The sequence below is a fragment of the Crocodylus siamensis genome, chromosome 8 (genome assembly GCF_052110815.1).
Source record: "Crocodylus siamensis isolate JL-2025a chromosome 8, ASM5211081v1, whole genome shotgun sequence".
Lineage (NCBI taxonomy): Eukaryota > Metazoa > Chordata > Crocodylia > Crocodylidae > Crocodylus > Crocodylus siamensis.
In genome coordinates this window covers 59,259,173-59,276,644 of record NC_143402.1, presented here as the reverse complement: position 1 = coordinate 59,276,644, position 17,472 = coordinate 59,259,173, and the positions used below count along the sequence as shown (strand labels likewise).

Here is a 17,472-nt window from a genome sequence, read left to right as displayed (position 1 = left end):
GTATGTGTTTTGCCTTCTATCCTAGTGCAAATGGTTCTCTGCATCACAAAAAACCCAGGCTTGGAACATAACAGCTCAGCAGAGAAGCCATACACTAAACAGGAACCGGGGAGAGAACCTCTAAGGCTGGAAGGCTGGAGCACTCTGTAAAGAAAATGCTGTCACAGGTTCTCTACTCAGCCTGGTACCTCCTGGGCCTTAATTTGGCACCTGCCACCCACTAAAAATTAGTTTGTAAGAATTAAAACAAATGAAATAAACCACAAGTGATTGTCCATCCGGTTGCAGGAGCCCTTCTTGGCTGGGATGGAAAGCAGCACCACTGATATCTCCAATTACATTGGGATGTTGGACCCATGGTACGAGCGCAATGTTCTTGGACTGATGAACCTACCTACGGATGTCTTGGGCCAGGTATGTCCAGGGAAAAATGAGCTTGGCATAGGGTCTTTCCCTTCCCCTCCCTTTCCAGAGTTATTATGGGGTGAGAGGTTCCCTATTCCTTTGGAGTGGCCACCCTGTTGCATCAGTTGGCAGTGACCCTGACAATCCCAATCCACTAGGCTCAGTGTATTTACAGATGATATCTGGCTTCTGCACCAGACCCCTAATTTCCCTGCCTCTCCTCTAGTGTGTTCACAGAATGGTGAGCAGGAAGGCAGCATCCCTGTCACCTCTGTTGTGCATTAGGGAACAAAACTACCTGTAAGGAAATAAAGAGAGAGACTCAAATGTGAAAGTCAGTCTTTCTGTTACTGTGCCATCATGGTCCTCCTTGTCCCTATTGTCAGTAGAGAGGGTTGCACTCCCCTCTCATTCTAGCAGCTGGTCCCAGTAGGGTAGGGCTGAAGGGCACTTATGGGTGAACCTCTTCTCTGATGTGCCTGTTTGAGGGATAAATGGAGGTTTTTAGTCTCTTCCCCAGTACTTTTCAGCCCTGGGCAAGCAGGACATAGGACAAACTGAATGTGTTTTTAATTTCTCTCCTTGTGCTTACACTAGCAATCTGTCAAGCCTGAAATGGAGCCGCAAGAGGACTCCAGGGAGCAGCTGCCTATCCTGGCTGACATGATTCTTTACTACTGTCGGTTCGCTATGCGCCCAGTGCTGCTGCAGCTCTATCAGACAGAGGTAGGCAGGACTGGAGCTTTCCCTCTTATCTTATCTGATCGTGGGACTGGTAGTCTCTGAATGGACCAGCTAGAAGTCCAGTTTTCCCCCTGACAGAGCAGAACATCTCCCCATTACTGCTACCTCCATCATGCTTAATGGTTTGGCCAGTTTATTTGTCAGACTTGGCCAGCATGGGTGGTGAAACTGTGCTTCCATTAGCTGTCTGCCTGTACCAGCTTTCTCAACATAGCAGAGCCTCCTAGTTACAGGTACTACACTGACATGGGCTACAGGTTGTGAGCTGATGTACCTGGTCTGGTAAGTGAAATGGCCTAGGAGGCTTCTACATTAACACTGGCCTGCTACTCTTGTACCATGGGTGGTTTCTAACACTGGGACTCGGGCATACAGAGCAGATGACACTATATGGTCCTTGAATCACTTTTTTTCTTTTGTATTCAACTATTTAAAACAATTTAATGCTTGCAATTTTAATTAAATGCTTTTTATGCTTGCAATTTTAATAAAGGACATTTAAAATAATTTGAAATGAAAAATTGTAATGTTTTATTCTGAAAATTACCATTTTTTTAGGATTTATTTTTAGAAGTTTTTTTAGACTAACAATTCACAAAATTGTGAAGCATTTCAGTACCTCAGTGTCCTTTTTTGCGAAAGTGCTGGGGATGTGCCCAGCTGTTGTCATGAATGTTGTTTTGATGTTAGCTCACTAGCATATCTCCTGTCTCCTCCACCTGACAGCTAACCTTGATGGGGGGGCAGAAGATAACAGAGGTCTTCATCCATTCCTTGGAGCTGGGGCATTCAGCTGCCACTCGGGCCATCAAAGCTTCAGGTATGTATTTGCTCCCCTTTGTGTCACGCATCATGGATATAATAGTAATATAGTCAGCTTTAGAAATGGAGGTGCAGATAGACCAGAAGGTAGATGTTTAATGAGTTGCTGCTTACAAAGGATGGAGGACTTCAGAAGAAAATCAGACCAGTGCCTGGCCTGGGTTGGAAGTGGGGCTGGGAGAAGACTGTGGTGAGAGAGACTGCTATGAGCTGGGATCTAGAGATGTTTCTTTTGTTTTTATTTTTTTACAAACCTAGAAATTAAAGTCATAAAGTTTATAAAGCTTATATTTTCCTTCAATGATGTCTTGCCAGCTTCCATATCTCAGGGAGCATTTTCATTATGTTCATCCTGGTCTGAAGTTAATTTAAGATAACTACAAATAGGTTCTTCCCTGTCATCAGACCCTGATACAGTATAGCTGTTTCAGAAGGTGGTATTTATCTTGGGTTTTTTGGCGCTGTTTGCTTACTGCTTTATTCTTTCTACTTTGTGTGTTATCTCTTGGACTTGACTTCTAAAATTCTGTGCTTACACTTTATTTAGGCAAAGCAGAGAATTGATGCATTTCACATGAAGGCACGTAATCTGCCCTGATATATGGAAGTTGCATCTATTTAAAAATTAAGTATTTTTAGTACAGAAAACAGCTACAACTACAGGCACACCAGTATTCATACTGCTTGGGCGCCAGTTTTGTTTTCCATGGTTGTCTGAAATGTTGTGCCACCAATAAAGACACCTACTGGTTGAATAACATACTGCTAAAACATAGGGGTTAGTTTTGTTTTTCCCTGGACAGATTGCTTTTCTGTTCTAACTTCCTCTTCCTGTCTCTGCTAAGCAAACTGCAGTGTCCTACTTGCAGGAAGTCTATTGCCTCCCCGCAACTATGGACGCGATCAATTTATGGTTCCTATAAATAGTGAACCAAACAGCCTTCTTTGGTTTGAAACGTTAAGAGGCCTGATTTTAACTGGGCCTCCAGTTCAACTAATGCAGTTCTCACACTTGCTCTTTTATACCTGCAATACATTTTCCAGGGCAATGTACTAATGGACTTCAAGTACAATATTTCAGGCCCAGCTTGATTTGAGTACAAATTTGAACCTGCAGAAAAGGAGGTCCATTTAGAAAACCACACTTTTGCTCTTTTGTATTTTTTCCAAGGCACATTTACCTAACAGTGCCCATAAATATATTTTAATTGTTAATCCTGTGGAGATGTCAGCACCCACTTGCCATGTTTCACACTGAACATCCCAACTTAGCTTATTTACATCTGAGGCAGTTATTAAACTCCATTTTATTTTTCTCTTTTGTCCTCAGTCATATTCTAGTAAAATGATTGGAAGATTTCCTCTCTGATGCAGTAGCACATATCAGGCAATGGAAAGGATCACCATTCCTAAACTGTCTCAAGTGTTCTGAACAATTGGCAAAATAATAATTCTTGGAATTGGGAATGGATGTTAGGTGTAGGGTGGAATGGGAGAGCCCCTAGAAAAACATGATTCAAGGCCCAAAGGAAGGCTGAAGTATAGTATATTGTGGTTTTATATTTGTTTTTAATAACCAGGAGTGCCAACTATCATATATGCTGCAAGGGGTGACTCCTATGTCCATTTGTCCCACGAGGTTGAAAATTAAGATGTTCCTGGCCCACTCTTCTGCTGTTTTCTGCCTTGTGATTTGAGAGACAGAGGAGAATTGGACCCATCAGCAACAAAGTGGCTTTTGCTGAGGGGGTCTGGAAATGTATTGAATGATGGGGAGGAAAAAAGCTGTTGTGTGGTTTCAACTCCTGTTTTGTATTGCACAGGTCCAGGCAGCAAAAGGCTGGGCATAGACGGGGACAGAGAAGCAATCCCATTAACACTACAAATTGCCTATAGCAAGGTAACTGTTTGGTACTGACATGGGGACAAGTGCTGGAAGAGCAACTTCAGTATTTTATGGACCTGTTGCTGGATTAAAGATTTTAAAAGAATCCAAGAAGAAATCTCCCTTGGTGGAGAAAAAATAAATACAAGTCAGAAAGCTACTGCATTAGGGAAGCATGTTTAATATAAAATGATGACCAGGGAAAGGATATCTGGTGCTTCTAGGGCTAAGCTGCTCTTCTTTCTGTGGGGTCAGAAGGGAGGACAGAGCTGTACCTCATATGGTATCTATAAGGTCAACTCTGCCCTGCCTTCTGCCTGGTTTCAGATTAAAGCAGCTAAATACCTCTCCCTGGGGTCAGGAAGGGATATGTCTCCTACATGCCATGTTCAATAGTCAAGTGCATCATGGATATTTTTAGAGGTGCACTAATATATCAGTGGCATATAGGATCACCACCAATAAAAGGAAACTCAACACTATCAGCAATCGGCTTTTTTGGCCAGTGTAGCCAATAATGTCACTGATAAATGCCGCATGCATGCAGCTGTAGCATGCACGTGGCCAGGAATGCAGCCAGGCAGCTTGGAGGAGAAGGGGCATGGGGGAGCAGATCAAGGCCCCCACGGTGAGGGAGGGGGTGGGTCAGGGGTAGCCACTGCTCAGCCAGGGTGGTGAATGCAAGCCCAGGAGTGGGATGGAGCCGCAGGTGACTTATCCAGCAGATGGAGAGGGGTATAGGGTGGGTGGGTGGCTCCCTGCTGCTGCATGTACCCCCAAGGTGCTCATCCAGGGGACACAGAGGGGATGTTGGGAGGGTGGGTGGTTCCCCACCACTGCACACACCCGCAGGGGAGGCGTAGGGGGCATGTGCCCCCCCACCCCGATTTGTGTGGGGGGTGAAGGTGGGCTGCCCACTGTGGGCTTGAGACCAGGGGCTGCACTGGCCTCTTCCTAATGGAGGGGCTAAACTGGGTCTGCATTTGGGGCAGGTGGGAGTGGGGTGGGTGACAGTGGTGCTGGGATGGGGGGGCTACAGGGTGAGCTATTGCCACCCCAAAATTGCCCATAGCCACCCTTCTCAGTGCCAGTCCCAGCCCAGCCCCCCTGGCCAGGATGAAGCCAGTGCAGCCCCTGGCCTGAAGCCTGCAGCAGTCTGCCCACCCTCCCCCCACCAAACAAATCCAAGGGGACACATGTCCCCCATACCTCCCTCGGGGGTGTGCACAACAGTGAAGACCTGCCCCCCTCCCCACCCTGCTTGTACCCCCTACGTGAGCCACCTGCAACTTTGTCCCACTCCCAGGGTCGTATTCACAACCATGACAGGACAGCACCTGCCCCTGCCCCTACCCCAGTCCCTCCCTCATTGTGGGGGCCTCATTCTGCCCCTACCATGCCCCTTCCCCCACCACAGACTTACTGGTCAGATGCAGCTCTCCAAGCTGCTGGGCTGCATCCCTGTCAATCAGCTATCGCATAGGTATCATCTGATATGGCTGGTTAATAATCAGCCATTGGTATCGGCCAAGAAACTTTTTAAAGATGCAGACCCCTAACATTTTTTGCCTACCTCTGAAGGATGAAGTGTAGGTCACTACATGATTTAGAATATCTGACTAGGTGCCATATCTGGAGACCAGTTTATAATATTGTCATATTTTGTAGTGTAGACAGGATATTCAACTTCATCCTGACATTGTCCTACAGCCTTAAGAATCTGTGACGTAACTAAGTCCCCAGATATTGTTCTGCTCACAGTGCCTGTTGTCTAATTGAAGGAATTCCTTTTTCTCTGAATAGCTGCAAACTCTCACACAGGCAAGAGAAAGGGCTGTGAATTGATTCTGCCTATTGGGCCCTTTCTGAAAAGAATTGCATGACACAATGAATATACAACAATCCAGCTATTGTTTATTCATCACACTGTGCAGCTATCAAACATTGACCTCATGGAGAGCTAAGGCATTTAGCTTTTTACTATACAAAGCAGGTATATTTTAACAGCTGCCAAAAGTTCTGGTCCAGCCAGCTCACGTAAAATCCAATTCTAAAATAAACCATCCAGAAAGTCCAGAAAGTCAGGGGTGGAGTGAAGCAATATCATGGTATAATATGACCCATTGGCTTTTGGTTGATCCTTACAGACAGCAATCAGCGGAAGGAACCGTTGGAACAATGTTGAAAAGGTCTGCACATCTGTCAACGTCAGAAAAGCCTGTAAGAAACATGAAGAACTAGGTGAGTGTTGGTGACCACAAAACCTTACAGGGGATGTCGAGGGCAGTGGAGGGGATAATGGTGAAGTATCAGCATAGCAAAGAGTGCACATGTAACAGAAGGTGGCAAACTGGAGTTGTCCTTTGTACCTTGGGACAAAACAAGCCACATCTTTCTGATTCAGGTCATCTTCACATTTTCAGAGGGCCACTTCCAAGGAAGAAAGGTATCTGACATCCTGTTATCTTGAGATTTCCAACAAAGGTGCCTTTCATGGTTGTTGTGTCTGCCCACTAGATGGAAACCAGCCACTCGTTTCTTTTAAGCAGAATAACAGTCATGAGCACATGGCACCCTTTAGTCTCTGACCAGGGATACAATGGTTGATATAAACATGAAAGGCTTCACATCCTATTAACCATCTTGGGAGCCCCAAATTAAAAACAGTTCTGTGTGGCATATAGGTAAAATAAAAGTACTGCATGCCTGAGATAAACAGCAGAGGAGCTGGGCCATCAGTTTGCTCCAGAGCAGATTTTTGACCTGTTGGTTACAGGACCGAGTCCTGTACTCTGTACTGCGCCTTTCACATCTTCCCTGGGGTAATTTTGCATTGGCTTTTTCTGAGCAAACTATAATTATATTTATATTTTACCCCAGGAGTGAAGCCCAAAGCTTACAGGTGGTGCAGAGAAGGAAATCTAGTAATCATTCCCTGTGCAACTTCATTCTTTCTGTCAGACATGAAAATAGGGCATCACGCGAGCAGCCAAGTTTGTCCAGGGCAATAGGGTCCCTGATTGCACAGTCACATTGTTTCTGTGCTTCAGGCCATCCTGGGGCAGCCTGTATTCCCCCTTTGCTACAGGAATGAGGATATCCTTTGCCCTGTGTAGTCTGGGATGTCCCAGGCCATATCTGAATGCCCATCTGGGGATGGTGCAACCTGCTGCTTTCCAAGAAAAGCATGTTCTTGGTATGGATGTTTGCTTCCTCTATGCAGTAGCTCATCACTGTTCTCTAGAGTGAAAGGTCTCTGGCTTTACTGGGCTGTGTGCTTTGTCCATCCTACTGTCAAATGGAGCTAGACCTCTCCAGTAAGCTAGTGGCTGAGTTTTCTTCCTCCTTCTCTAAAACAGCTGGGTGTACGTTGTTTTTTATTTCTTAAATTTCTTTCTTTAGATCCTTTTTTAGTACAGTGTGCCCAGATCCCCCATTTTTAAGTGTAGAAGCTGTTCCAAGATTGTAGGCTTCTTAATTAGAAACCATGGGTATTCTCTTTACTTAAGAGCAAAACCACTATTGCACATACACATCAGGTTGCAAATATAATGAGACATTTTCAAGCAAATCTACTCCATTTTACTGAAATGCTCTGTGCAGTGTTCCTGGCTATAAAACTAGGAATTGAGACCAGGGAACCAGGTGAATCAACTGAACTGGAGCCTCTACATGTAAGCCTCTATATTGGTTCTCTCCCATCAACTTAGAAAGTCAACTCCCTCCCCCTCCTCACCCCCTTCTTCCATGCCCCCCCCTTCCCACAAAGCTAGTATTGCCATTATATTTTTCTAACCACTAGCAATATGCTATTTGTAAAAATTACATTATTACCCATTTTTATCCCAATTCTGGAGCTCATCTTGCTGTTCTGCCTTACAATTTGGGTTAATTCCAAGCATCTTTCTATAGGTAATGTAACATCTAGGAAGATTTTTTTTTTTTCCCTAACATACCTTTGAAATACCTTTCCAACATACTGGGATTACCTCCTATTTTTAAGTGGAAGAACATGCTTTCCATATAAACCAGTTTGGCCACAGGATGTCACTGTTATTCCAGATACCTGTTACCAATTGAACAGTATCCTATATGTCATGGTGGAAGGATGCTATTGAAGACATAAGGGCTCAGCCTATGGAGCTAGAGTTTGTTCTGAGACATGATGCAAGAGTTGCTTTTGTAGCTTCAGTATTTAGGCATAAAATAGTTCATTACTTGTACTCCAAAAGTGAAAGTAAGTAACTTGGGGATGCTCAGTATGTGCTAGATATTTCCTGAATTTCCTAGTTTTTCCTCTGCTTCTAGAATCTGTGTTTACACTGTGTGTGTGATTGCTTGCAGAAAAGGCTGAAGGAATATCAGTTTGATTTACATCAGGGTGTGTAGTTGGAAGCTGTTTTAATTTGACAGCATAACAGTCTTTAGGAAGATGTTCTTTATCCCAAAAGATGTAATTAAATTCAAGTTGTATAATCATAGAAAAACAGGGCTACAGGGGACCTCCAGAGGTCATCTGGTGTAACCCCCTGCCTCAGCTAGGATTATTCCTATCAAAATTACCCCATACTAATCCTTGCCTAACCTATTCCTAAAACTACCCAGTCAGCCCTGTCATACAACTATGAGGCATATTGTGCAAAGACACCAAAATTACCCTAATCTGCCACAGGTGAAGCAGGGGAACAATGGGAGTCAGTGTCTTGTTGCTGTAAAGGCTGTTAAAATGTACTTGAGAGGTCCAAAGAAGAGGGCTATGTTCCCCACTACAGAGGAAGACAAACCTCACAATAGCATGTACCAGTCTGATCATGGAGTAAAATTGCTTCCTGATCCTATGTGATAACTGGGCTGACCCTGAGCAAAGGAGGAAGACCCTTTAACCAGAAGCCTCTGGGCCCCAGCAGGAGCATTAGTACACCCCAGTTAAAATCCCTAGCCTTGGTTGCAGCCAACACCCAATACCTTTTGAAGAAGGTAGAAAAAAAACCCCAGACACATGTAGCAACAGGAAAGGAAAAAATCCTTCCTTGCCCCACGTGACAACCAGCAAAGTGCAAGTGTAGGAAAAACCAAACCTACTACCCTCTACTCTGCTCTGTAGCATGGGGACAGCAAGTGTAGTTTTTAGACATCACACCTACAAAGACAGTAAAGCTCCTCTTTCTGTATCTTTTCTATAAACTTATCCCAGCTGCTTTAACTTCCTTTCATAACTAAGCCAGTTGTGGACGTATGCTACACTCTCACCAATATCCCCCTGCTTTAGGAGGCAGAGCTCTTTTTTGATCTCCTAACAGTCTATCTGTTGCTCTTTACAGAGCTCCCAAGGCATAACTGCTCCTAGATCTTCCCTGACAAATGCTTACCCAACATTGTCAAAACTTCCAATGATAGAGATGCCACAACTTCCCTAGGCAGTCTAACCTAACTTCTCCATGCCCTGTTTAAAACATGGAGCACACAGCACTCTAGATGAGTTCTAACCTGTGCTTAGTAAAGAGGCACTATCACCTCCCATGTCCTGCACCTAATGCTCCTACTCCTGCACCCCAAAACTGCATTCACCTTTTGTGCAGCTACATCACACTGCTGACTTGTATAGAGTTTGTGATCCACCACAAGTCCTAGATCCTTTTCCATAGTGCTGCCAGTTGTTATGCATCTTGTACTTGTGTTTTTGATGATTCTTCCCAAGGTGTTAGCACATTGCATCTGTCAGCATTGAACTCCATCCTGTTGGCTTTAGCCAACAGCTTTCCAATCTGTCAAGATCCTTCTGAATTGTGCTTCTGTCCTCCAGTGCACTTGCAGTTCTTCCCAGTTTTGTGTTATCTGTAAACTTGCTCAAAAAGCTCTCTATTCCAGGATCTAAATCATCAATAAACACAGGGCTGACCCCTGAGGGACACCACTCAAATGCTCCTGTTGTCCTGACATAGATCCATTTGCTTGCAGCTATTGAGCCAGTTGTCTATCCCCCTTGTAGTTTTGTCTAGTCCACATTTCTCCAATTCCTTTATGAGAAGGTCACATGGGACTTGCCAAAAGCCTAACTGAACTCCAAATATACCATATCCACTGCAGTTGTTTCATCCATCTAGCTGGTTGTTTTGTGTAAGGAAGTCAAGTTTCTTTGGTTCTGGAATGCTACAGTGTCACCGATCCAGCAGAGTATTTTCTGTCCTGCAGAGTGAATCCCACTGACTAACACTATGATGGTGTCTTGCTCCTGTGGGTTTGGTAGTATTTTAATGCTCCATTGTTGCGCGTGTAAGTTCTACCCTTACCCCTTTTAATGATGCTATGAAAGATAAAATGTCCTCCAACTCTCTAGTGCCATCTAGTTTTTCTACCCATCTGATGTGCAGCAGTATTCTGGTCTGAGTCCTCTTCTTATGAGGATGACCTCATTAAAATGACAGAGGTGTGTTAAAGATACTTTGAAGTTCCTTTGCTATGTGTTTTTTTTAATTGACAGAAGGTCCTGAGTTCTCTTTCTGACCATTACTCTGATCTCTCAAAGCCCCTGTGCTCTGCTGGCAACCCCTGAGGAGATGAAGCTGGAGGTTGCTTCCTCTGGAGCATGGCAGTTCTGGGCATTAGGCATCGGGGCTATTTCAATTAGAATCAGGGACCTTTAAAATAACCCAAATAACATTTCTTGTGTTCTAGACTCAAAAGTGGAATGCCTCAACCTAACCATAACAGAAGTTGTCAAGAGGCAAAACTCCAAATCAAAGAAAAGCTTCAATCAGGTAAATCAAATTGCTACGTTCTTGTCCTCCCTTGTTTGGCAGTGAGAGGCTAGCCAGTAGCTTGCTTGGGAGACAAAATGAATTTAGAGCCATGAAGCAGCCAGATCCCAACTCTTGAGCTTTGGTGCATTTGCTTCAAGATGGGAGTGGAGACTTTGCTCTGTGTTTGCTAGCAGGGGTAGGGTGATCTCACACGTTCAACTTGCTAAGTGCAGTTAAAACTCAAGCAGACACAAGTTCAAGCAGTTTAGCATGTGTAAAGTACCCTCATGATGTTGCAGAGTTATTCTCTTTTGAGTGAAGGTTATCTCTCACCAGGTACTAACTTTAATAGATCACTACATTCCAATGACTTGCAACTGCTGCACATGAGGATCCTACAAAGCTCTTACTCAGCTATGGCCTGTATTTGTTATTAGGGCTGTGCAAAGCTTCGGGTGCTGATTCAATTTGGTGGCCGAATCTCCAAATCTGAATCGAATCAGGGGACCAATAAAAAGGTCCGAATCAATTCAAAGCTCTCCAAATCTTTGGAAAAGATTAGAGGAAAACTGTAATAGACTGGTATCCTTAGAAAGGGATGACTGGATGGTGGATTACAGCAGCATGCACTTGTTGGCCAGCTGATTGTTACTTTGGAGCAGGAGTGTAAAACTTGTGGCCTGTGGGCTGGATCTGGCCCCAGGAGGTAGGTCATTCAGCCCACTGGGCTTCTCATGGGCTGGATGACCCACCTCCATGGGCAAGATGTGGCCTGCAGGACTTGTTGCTGTGCCTGCTGGAGCTACTCCATCAGGGAGTTTTGATCGTCTTTGACTAAAATTAGTGGCACGGGAAGAGGGAGGGCAAGCTGGAGTAGTGTTAATCCCCTGGATTCTGGAGCTTCACTGAAGCAGTGGCTCCAGCAGCTTTATGGGTTAAAGCCACCACTAGTCACCCTGCTGCCAGAGGTGGTTCATCTGGCCTGCAAGAAGTCCCACAGTCTGTGCTGGGCCTGTGAGAAGCCCCATGGTCCAGGACCAGCTTGCAGGGCCAAATGAATGTCACACCGATGTGTTAGAGTAGCGAATATGGCCAACAGTGGCTCATGCACACACAGAAGCACGCAGTGAATATCTTACGCTGTGAGAGCCTCCATTTTGACTTACCGCCCCAATCCAGGCCAAGTTCTGACATGGAAAGGTACAGTACACACTGAAAAGAATCCTAGCTGCTTTTCCAGGTCTCCAGCTACCCAAATCATAAAACCTAGCTGTGCTTGTTTGGCCACAAAGCATTGCCAACATACCATGTTATCTTTTTCTCTCTCATAGCAAATCAGTGTGTCCCAGATTAAAGTGGACAAGGTCCAGATCACTGGAATCAACTGTTCCTTTGCTGTGTGCCTGGACCAGGATGAGCGGAAAATCTTGCAGAGCGTAACCAGGTAGGAAACTAGCAGAGTGTAACCAGCCTGCCCGCAATAGGCCCATTCTGCGTGTATGAAACCTGTCTCAGGCCACACGTGTGCTTTGAGAAAGCCAGCCCCCTGAAGCCTTGGACCTATGGTTCAACCTTTTTTCAGGTCTTGGCCCCATTTTTAGTCGGGTGACATCATGGTACTGGATATTTTGAATATTTGAACAGCACATTTACCGCTGTTCGCATGTCCAAAGTTAGCAAGGGTTTAGGCCCCAGGACTGCTCTTATCCCACAAGGATTGTTTTATGGAGGCAACCTATCCCTCAGTGAAACAGAGCTGTTTCCCCATTTTAGCTTGTACTTTCCATGGGATAAGAACAAAGCCACAAACAATTACCACAGAGCAGCTGGGCTTTGGTACTTGCTCCCTGGTAATTGCAGGCACAAAAACTAGTTGTGTACTGGCAGTTCTTCCTTAGCCAGTGAAACCTAAACTGGTGCAACTTACCCCTGTTTTATTCAAAGGTAAGCTACACCAGTTCAGCTCTCATCATGGGGTCACTGAGGGTATGGGATTCGTTAACACAGAGCAGATCAAGTGCAGAAAAGGCAGGCTTAGGCAGATAAGGAGCTCTGTGGGACTGGAGCCCCACTGGGGGTCACAATTCCTAGTTTAGGGACCACTGTTCTAGATGAAAAAGTGCTGCTTAGGCTTTGCCCCTGTTTTGAGTGTCTGGGGCCAAAACTCTGGAAAATATCCATTACGGGAATAGGGGATAACTTAAGTAGGAGTATGTGGCCCTGCACAGCACAGCTGAGCTGCAGGTCATAAGCCCATGTGGGAGTCACAGTGCCATGATGGATGGGGCTTCTCACAGGCCCAGCACAGACTGTGGGACTTCTTCCAGGAAGTCACGATGGATCAGGAGTATCAAGCCCCTCCAGACCTACAGGCTAGATGAGGGTTGCTGGTCCTTTCTGCATGCCAGTTTTTTTGGTGCCCTAAAAAAGGGTCCTTTGTGTTATTTTTCTATATGATCAAGGCCAGATTTTAATTCCTTTATTTCTGTTAGAGCTGAGGAAGTTAATTTGAAAGTTTGATGCATTAAATGAAAAAGGAGCATTATACACTTGTTTCTGGACATGCAAAAGAACTGTGATTTTTTTGAAAGCCTACGTATTCAGAAGGGATTATTGTTTTGTAGATACCTCCACTTAGGGTGGTCTTTTTGGGAATACCAAAGAGGGATTTGACTCTTCAGTGAGGTATTGCTCAGCTCTTCTGAAAATGAGGCCTTTTAAGGGTGTCTGTGAACTCTGTATCACCATTGTCTGTGTCCTTTTTGTACCCCCAGTCTTTGGGTCACAGCTGGACACAGCACAAAGATTTCCATTTCCTGTTTTTTTTTTCCGCCAGGTGTGAAGTCTCGGCATGCTACAAACCCAGGGACAATGAACCCTCTGGAACGAGGAGATCCTCTTCGTTCCATCTTTCTCAAGACCCTTCTGAGTTTTGTTCTCTTCTGTGCTTGCCCATTGTCACCTTTAGTGGAGCACTGCCATAGAAAATCCTGCAAGGCCAGGCTGACATGCAAGATCTCATTTTGCTTCAGACCGTCCAGTGCATCGTGGTATCTGTGAAAGCAGTCTCCAAGAGGACTCCTCCTCCATCAGGTTGGAGACCTAGATCTTTCCACCAATGACATCCTGGAACCTAAAGCATTAGTACAGTGGACAAGCTGTTCTTAGTCTGGATATCTAACATGCATCTGAGAAAGACTAAGGTCCCTCCAAAGGTCTGGCTGTTGTCCCAGGCTCTGGGACAGAAGTGATTTCCTGAAAATCTCTAGATGGTGCTGCAGATCTCTGGTTGGAAGGGGTGCGGTAAGAAGAGTAGAGACACTTTTCTGATCACTGATGAGGAAATGGTGGTGAACTGTATTTGAAAGAACCTTTCAACTAGTGCAGATACTGGGGAGAATATGATAGATGGACCCAATGAGGGACATGCAAGGATAAAGAGATTTTTACTGACCGTAGGGTGTAAAGTTGCCTTAAATGCCTGGTGAGCTGCAGACTACCCTTAGAATATTCTGAAGATGCTTCACCCAGAGCAAAGTTGGGTTCACCGTCAAAATTACAAATGATTTGGAGTTCAGAAACATGTTCACCGTTAAGGGTTGTTTTTTTTATGGATGGGACTTATTTGTCCTATAGGTTGGTCCACAGAGATGACTAGATTAGGACTAGAAAGATGATTGTGGCTTAGTGGTCTCATGCCACTGATCTAGTGCAATAGGTTATATCTGGAGTTATTTCATGCACCAAATGATAATTACTGTAAAACCAGGTCACCCAAGTGATCGTTTTCTAAAAACACAGTTTCTGAAGCAGACAGGCTGTCCTTATCAGATAAATGGCCCTGTATCCTGCTTACCTGCACTGAATCTCACCTTTAAAAGAACATGAAAAGGTTAAATGTGATGCTTGCTTTGAGTGCTGTTGAAAGAATTACACTCACAAGAAGGTAATGGGACCAACAGCCAAATACTGGGCAAGCCACTGTGCTGAGTGTGAATGAGTTCAAATGTAACAGAGAGACAGATTTGCTGCAGACTGCCCTGGGATCAAAAACACTAGTGACACCTACAGTAGATATAAGATGCTGAACTCTGCATTTCTTTCTCCAACAGTCCAAGGAAAGCCTCTTAACTTCCTTTTTTCCAGTTATAAGGCTATAGGTACAAAGTGCCAGAAAGGTGCAATACCTGTGGGTGCTGTCTAACCACAAAGACAATAAGAGGTGGAAGAGTTTGTTAACTGTCTCAGTGAAGTAACTATTTGCACACACACGTGGCTGTGCTTCCTGGCATGGTCACTGCTTGGCTTGTTGGTTCCTAATGTTAAGATGGGCTTGGTCAAGTGTCCCCTGCTAAAATGGCCTTTACCAGCCAGAAGAGGATCACTGCATTGATGGTCTTCCTCCATGGCTACTGGGATTGGCTTGGCCATGTAGAGGTCAGTTCAATGACCTTTGAAATCAGAAAACATGGGATTTATTTTGCCACTGGTTTCAGTGGGAACAAGTTCTTAGTGAGTGCATGTTGCATCTGTATCTGCCTTTGATTTTATTATTTTGAGACATCCAGTAGTTGAAGGATTAACTTGTATAGAGATGTCAGGAGCCCTTTTGCCCTTGGTTGCCTGAGATAAGTGTAGCCCAGGCCTGTGTGCCTTAGTTTCTTTTCATCCTTCCCAAGCGGGCTTTGTACCCAGTGTATTTTTGCTGGGGTCTTGCTGAGGTTTTCTGTACCTACAGCTCAGAAGCAAGCTAGCTGCACTCAGAAATTAATGTGCATAAATGGGGGAAATAGAGGTTATCATAGGCTTCTTACATACCCCTCCCCATTTTGTTTTGTTTGCATTTTAACCCCCCCAATTCCCAGCATTCTTTGCTCCAACCAGAAGGCACCTCCCTCCAGATCTTTAATGGATCCTTTATTCCAGCTGTGCTGCACTCAAGTCAGCTAGAAGGGATACTGCTGAGAAATGTGATTTGTTGGAGTACTTAGAAGGAAGGCAGGGTTATAGTATTCCAGGTCCTGCAGGCCATGGGCAGCAAGGAGTCAAGGCCCTCATTCTCAAAGCCCCAAGCTGGTTTAGCTTTGCCCCTGAGATGTTGCTCAGTGGGTACTGTACATAGCACAGATGCTTCCCATGTGTCATCTATGTGGGCTAACTACCACCCTGTCCATCACTTTGACGACTGGCTGTTTTTGAACCCAGAGTTTCTGGTCTGGAGGTTAAAATGGGAGTGAGAACTCCCGCTTGTGGTATGAGACCTAACAGCAAGTTACTGCTTCTGAGCTTTTCTGGGGAGAGAGAGGACAGATTAAGACCTGCATGGAGCAAGCCCTCTCTGCTAGGCATAGATCCAAAAATGGTGCCTTTTCTAAAAGCCTTGTTATCACTCTGTTGTTAGCCTTCAAGCATCCCCCTTCTCCCATGCCCAAATTTCCACTCTTGTTATGTGCATGAAGACCTTGGATGTTTTTCATCTGCATCCTGGAGGGCTCTGAAAAGTGCCTGCACAGGGCTGAGGCCTGTGTTTCTTCTCCGAATGCTTGAATAATGCCATCACTAGGTATTATAGAGGAAGACTTTGCATGCAGTGAAGTGGGTCTCAAGTCTGTGGCATCATGTGGCCCTGCACCAATGGGAATTCCTGGTTGCAGGGAAACTTGCTTCTATTGCATAGCTGAAGCTTCAAGAAGGAGCCAGCTCCCCATATTATATCTATGGAACCAAGAGCACCTACACCCTTAATTTATTATTTGCACATAATAAAACGCCTCTATTTTTGTTCTCAGTGATCAGTCCAAAGAAAATGCCAAGCTGCCACCAACTTGCAACATGAGTGGCAAGAGCTTTCTCCTCTCTGAAGGAACTGGGTCATTTTAAAACCTCTTTCACAGAAACAGCCAGAGTGTGTGAATGAGGTCACTAACCCACACAAAGATTTGAGGCCCCATAACAGAAATTGGGTTTGATACACATCCCTTCAGTTTCCCCCTGTAAAATAGTTGTGTTGTTTTATTGCACTACTCTAACTTCAGCCTATCAAAGGACTCAGTAAAGTATTTCTTAATGGATCTTTTATTCCACACATTTGGAAAATATTTTCCTATTGACTTTTAATTTTTTAGCAAACCATTTGACTTTTTTTTGTCTGTTGAACAGTTGAAAAGTCTCAGCTGGTCTTGTTTGTTTGTTTTAACACTTTTAAACAACACCTTTACCTGTCAGAATGCTGTTTGTGATCTTAGCAACTGTGACTAAATATATCCTTGTCCCCACTAATGGTGCAAATGTTGATGCCTCAGTTGACCCCTCAAAAATATCAGAAAATAGAATTTCCCTGTGATGAAGGAAAAGAAGCACAAACCCTATGGATTTATAACTCTCTTCCATTATACGGTCTTAGATTTGTTTTAACGGTAGAACTTTTCAGGCTAAGCTGTACATATGTGAAACATCAGTAACTTTGTGTAAGTAGCTGCGCTGATTTGTAAAATATTGTTCAAAGAACTTCTATGATAATTATAAAATATTAAATGTTGATTTATTTCATGTACAATGTGAGTGACGTGTCTGTACCAGCCAGGTCCTGAGTGGGAAAGGGAAACTGGAATAGCTGGAGCTAAAGGTCCCGTGCAAGGTTTAAATTCATGGCTTATCAACCTAAAAACAATGGTGCTACTGTGTTTCAGCTAAAGTATCATACCTTTGATTGACAGCAGTGGAGAGTTCAAGGCCTTGGGACCCAGGCAGTAGAGAAGGTGAAAATCTACAGTGGGTTGTACATGTTTTTCTATAAACCAAGAGCAACCAGTTCAATATCAGTCTAAACTTACTTTTATATTGGACTAAGGGGAAAAAAACAAAAAATTGTCAAGT

The 17,472-nt window shown here is 44.4% G+C and overlaps 1 protein-coding gene across 2 annotated transcripts in view; it reads left to right on the top strand.

Annotated features, from left to right (window-relative positions):
- Window positions 1-17,152, top strand: part of PIK3R5 (phosphoinositide-3-kinase regulatory subunit 5) — a 100,402-nt gene extending 83,250 nt beyond the window's left edge. For both annotated transcript variants that reach the window (XM_090060973.1, XM_090060974.1), the window contains exons 12-19: window positions 289-414; window positions 1,003-1,131; window positions 1,876-1,969; window positions 3,795-3,871; window positions 6,004-6,097; window positions 10,532-10,614; window positions 11,928-12,040; window positions 13,433-17,152. In XM_090060973.1, the coding sequence (XP_089917099.1) occupies window positions 289-414; window positions 1,003-1,131; window positions 1,876-1,969; window positions 3,795-3,871; window positions 6,004-6,097; window positions 10,532-10,614; window positions 11,928-12,040; window positions 13,433-13,580 (864 nt within the window). In that variant the 3' untranslated portion in view covers window positions 13,581-17,152. The remainder of the gene's footprint in view (window positions 1-288; window positions 415-1,002; window positions 1,132-1,875; window positions 1,970-3,794; window positions 3,872-6,003; window positions 6,098-10,531; window positions 10,615-11,927; window positions 12,041-13,432) is intronic.
- Window positions 17,153-17,472: the final 320 nt, after the last annotated feature.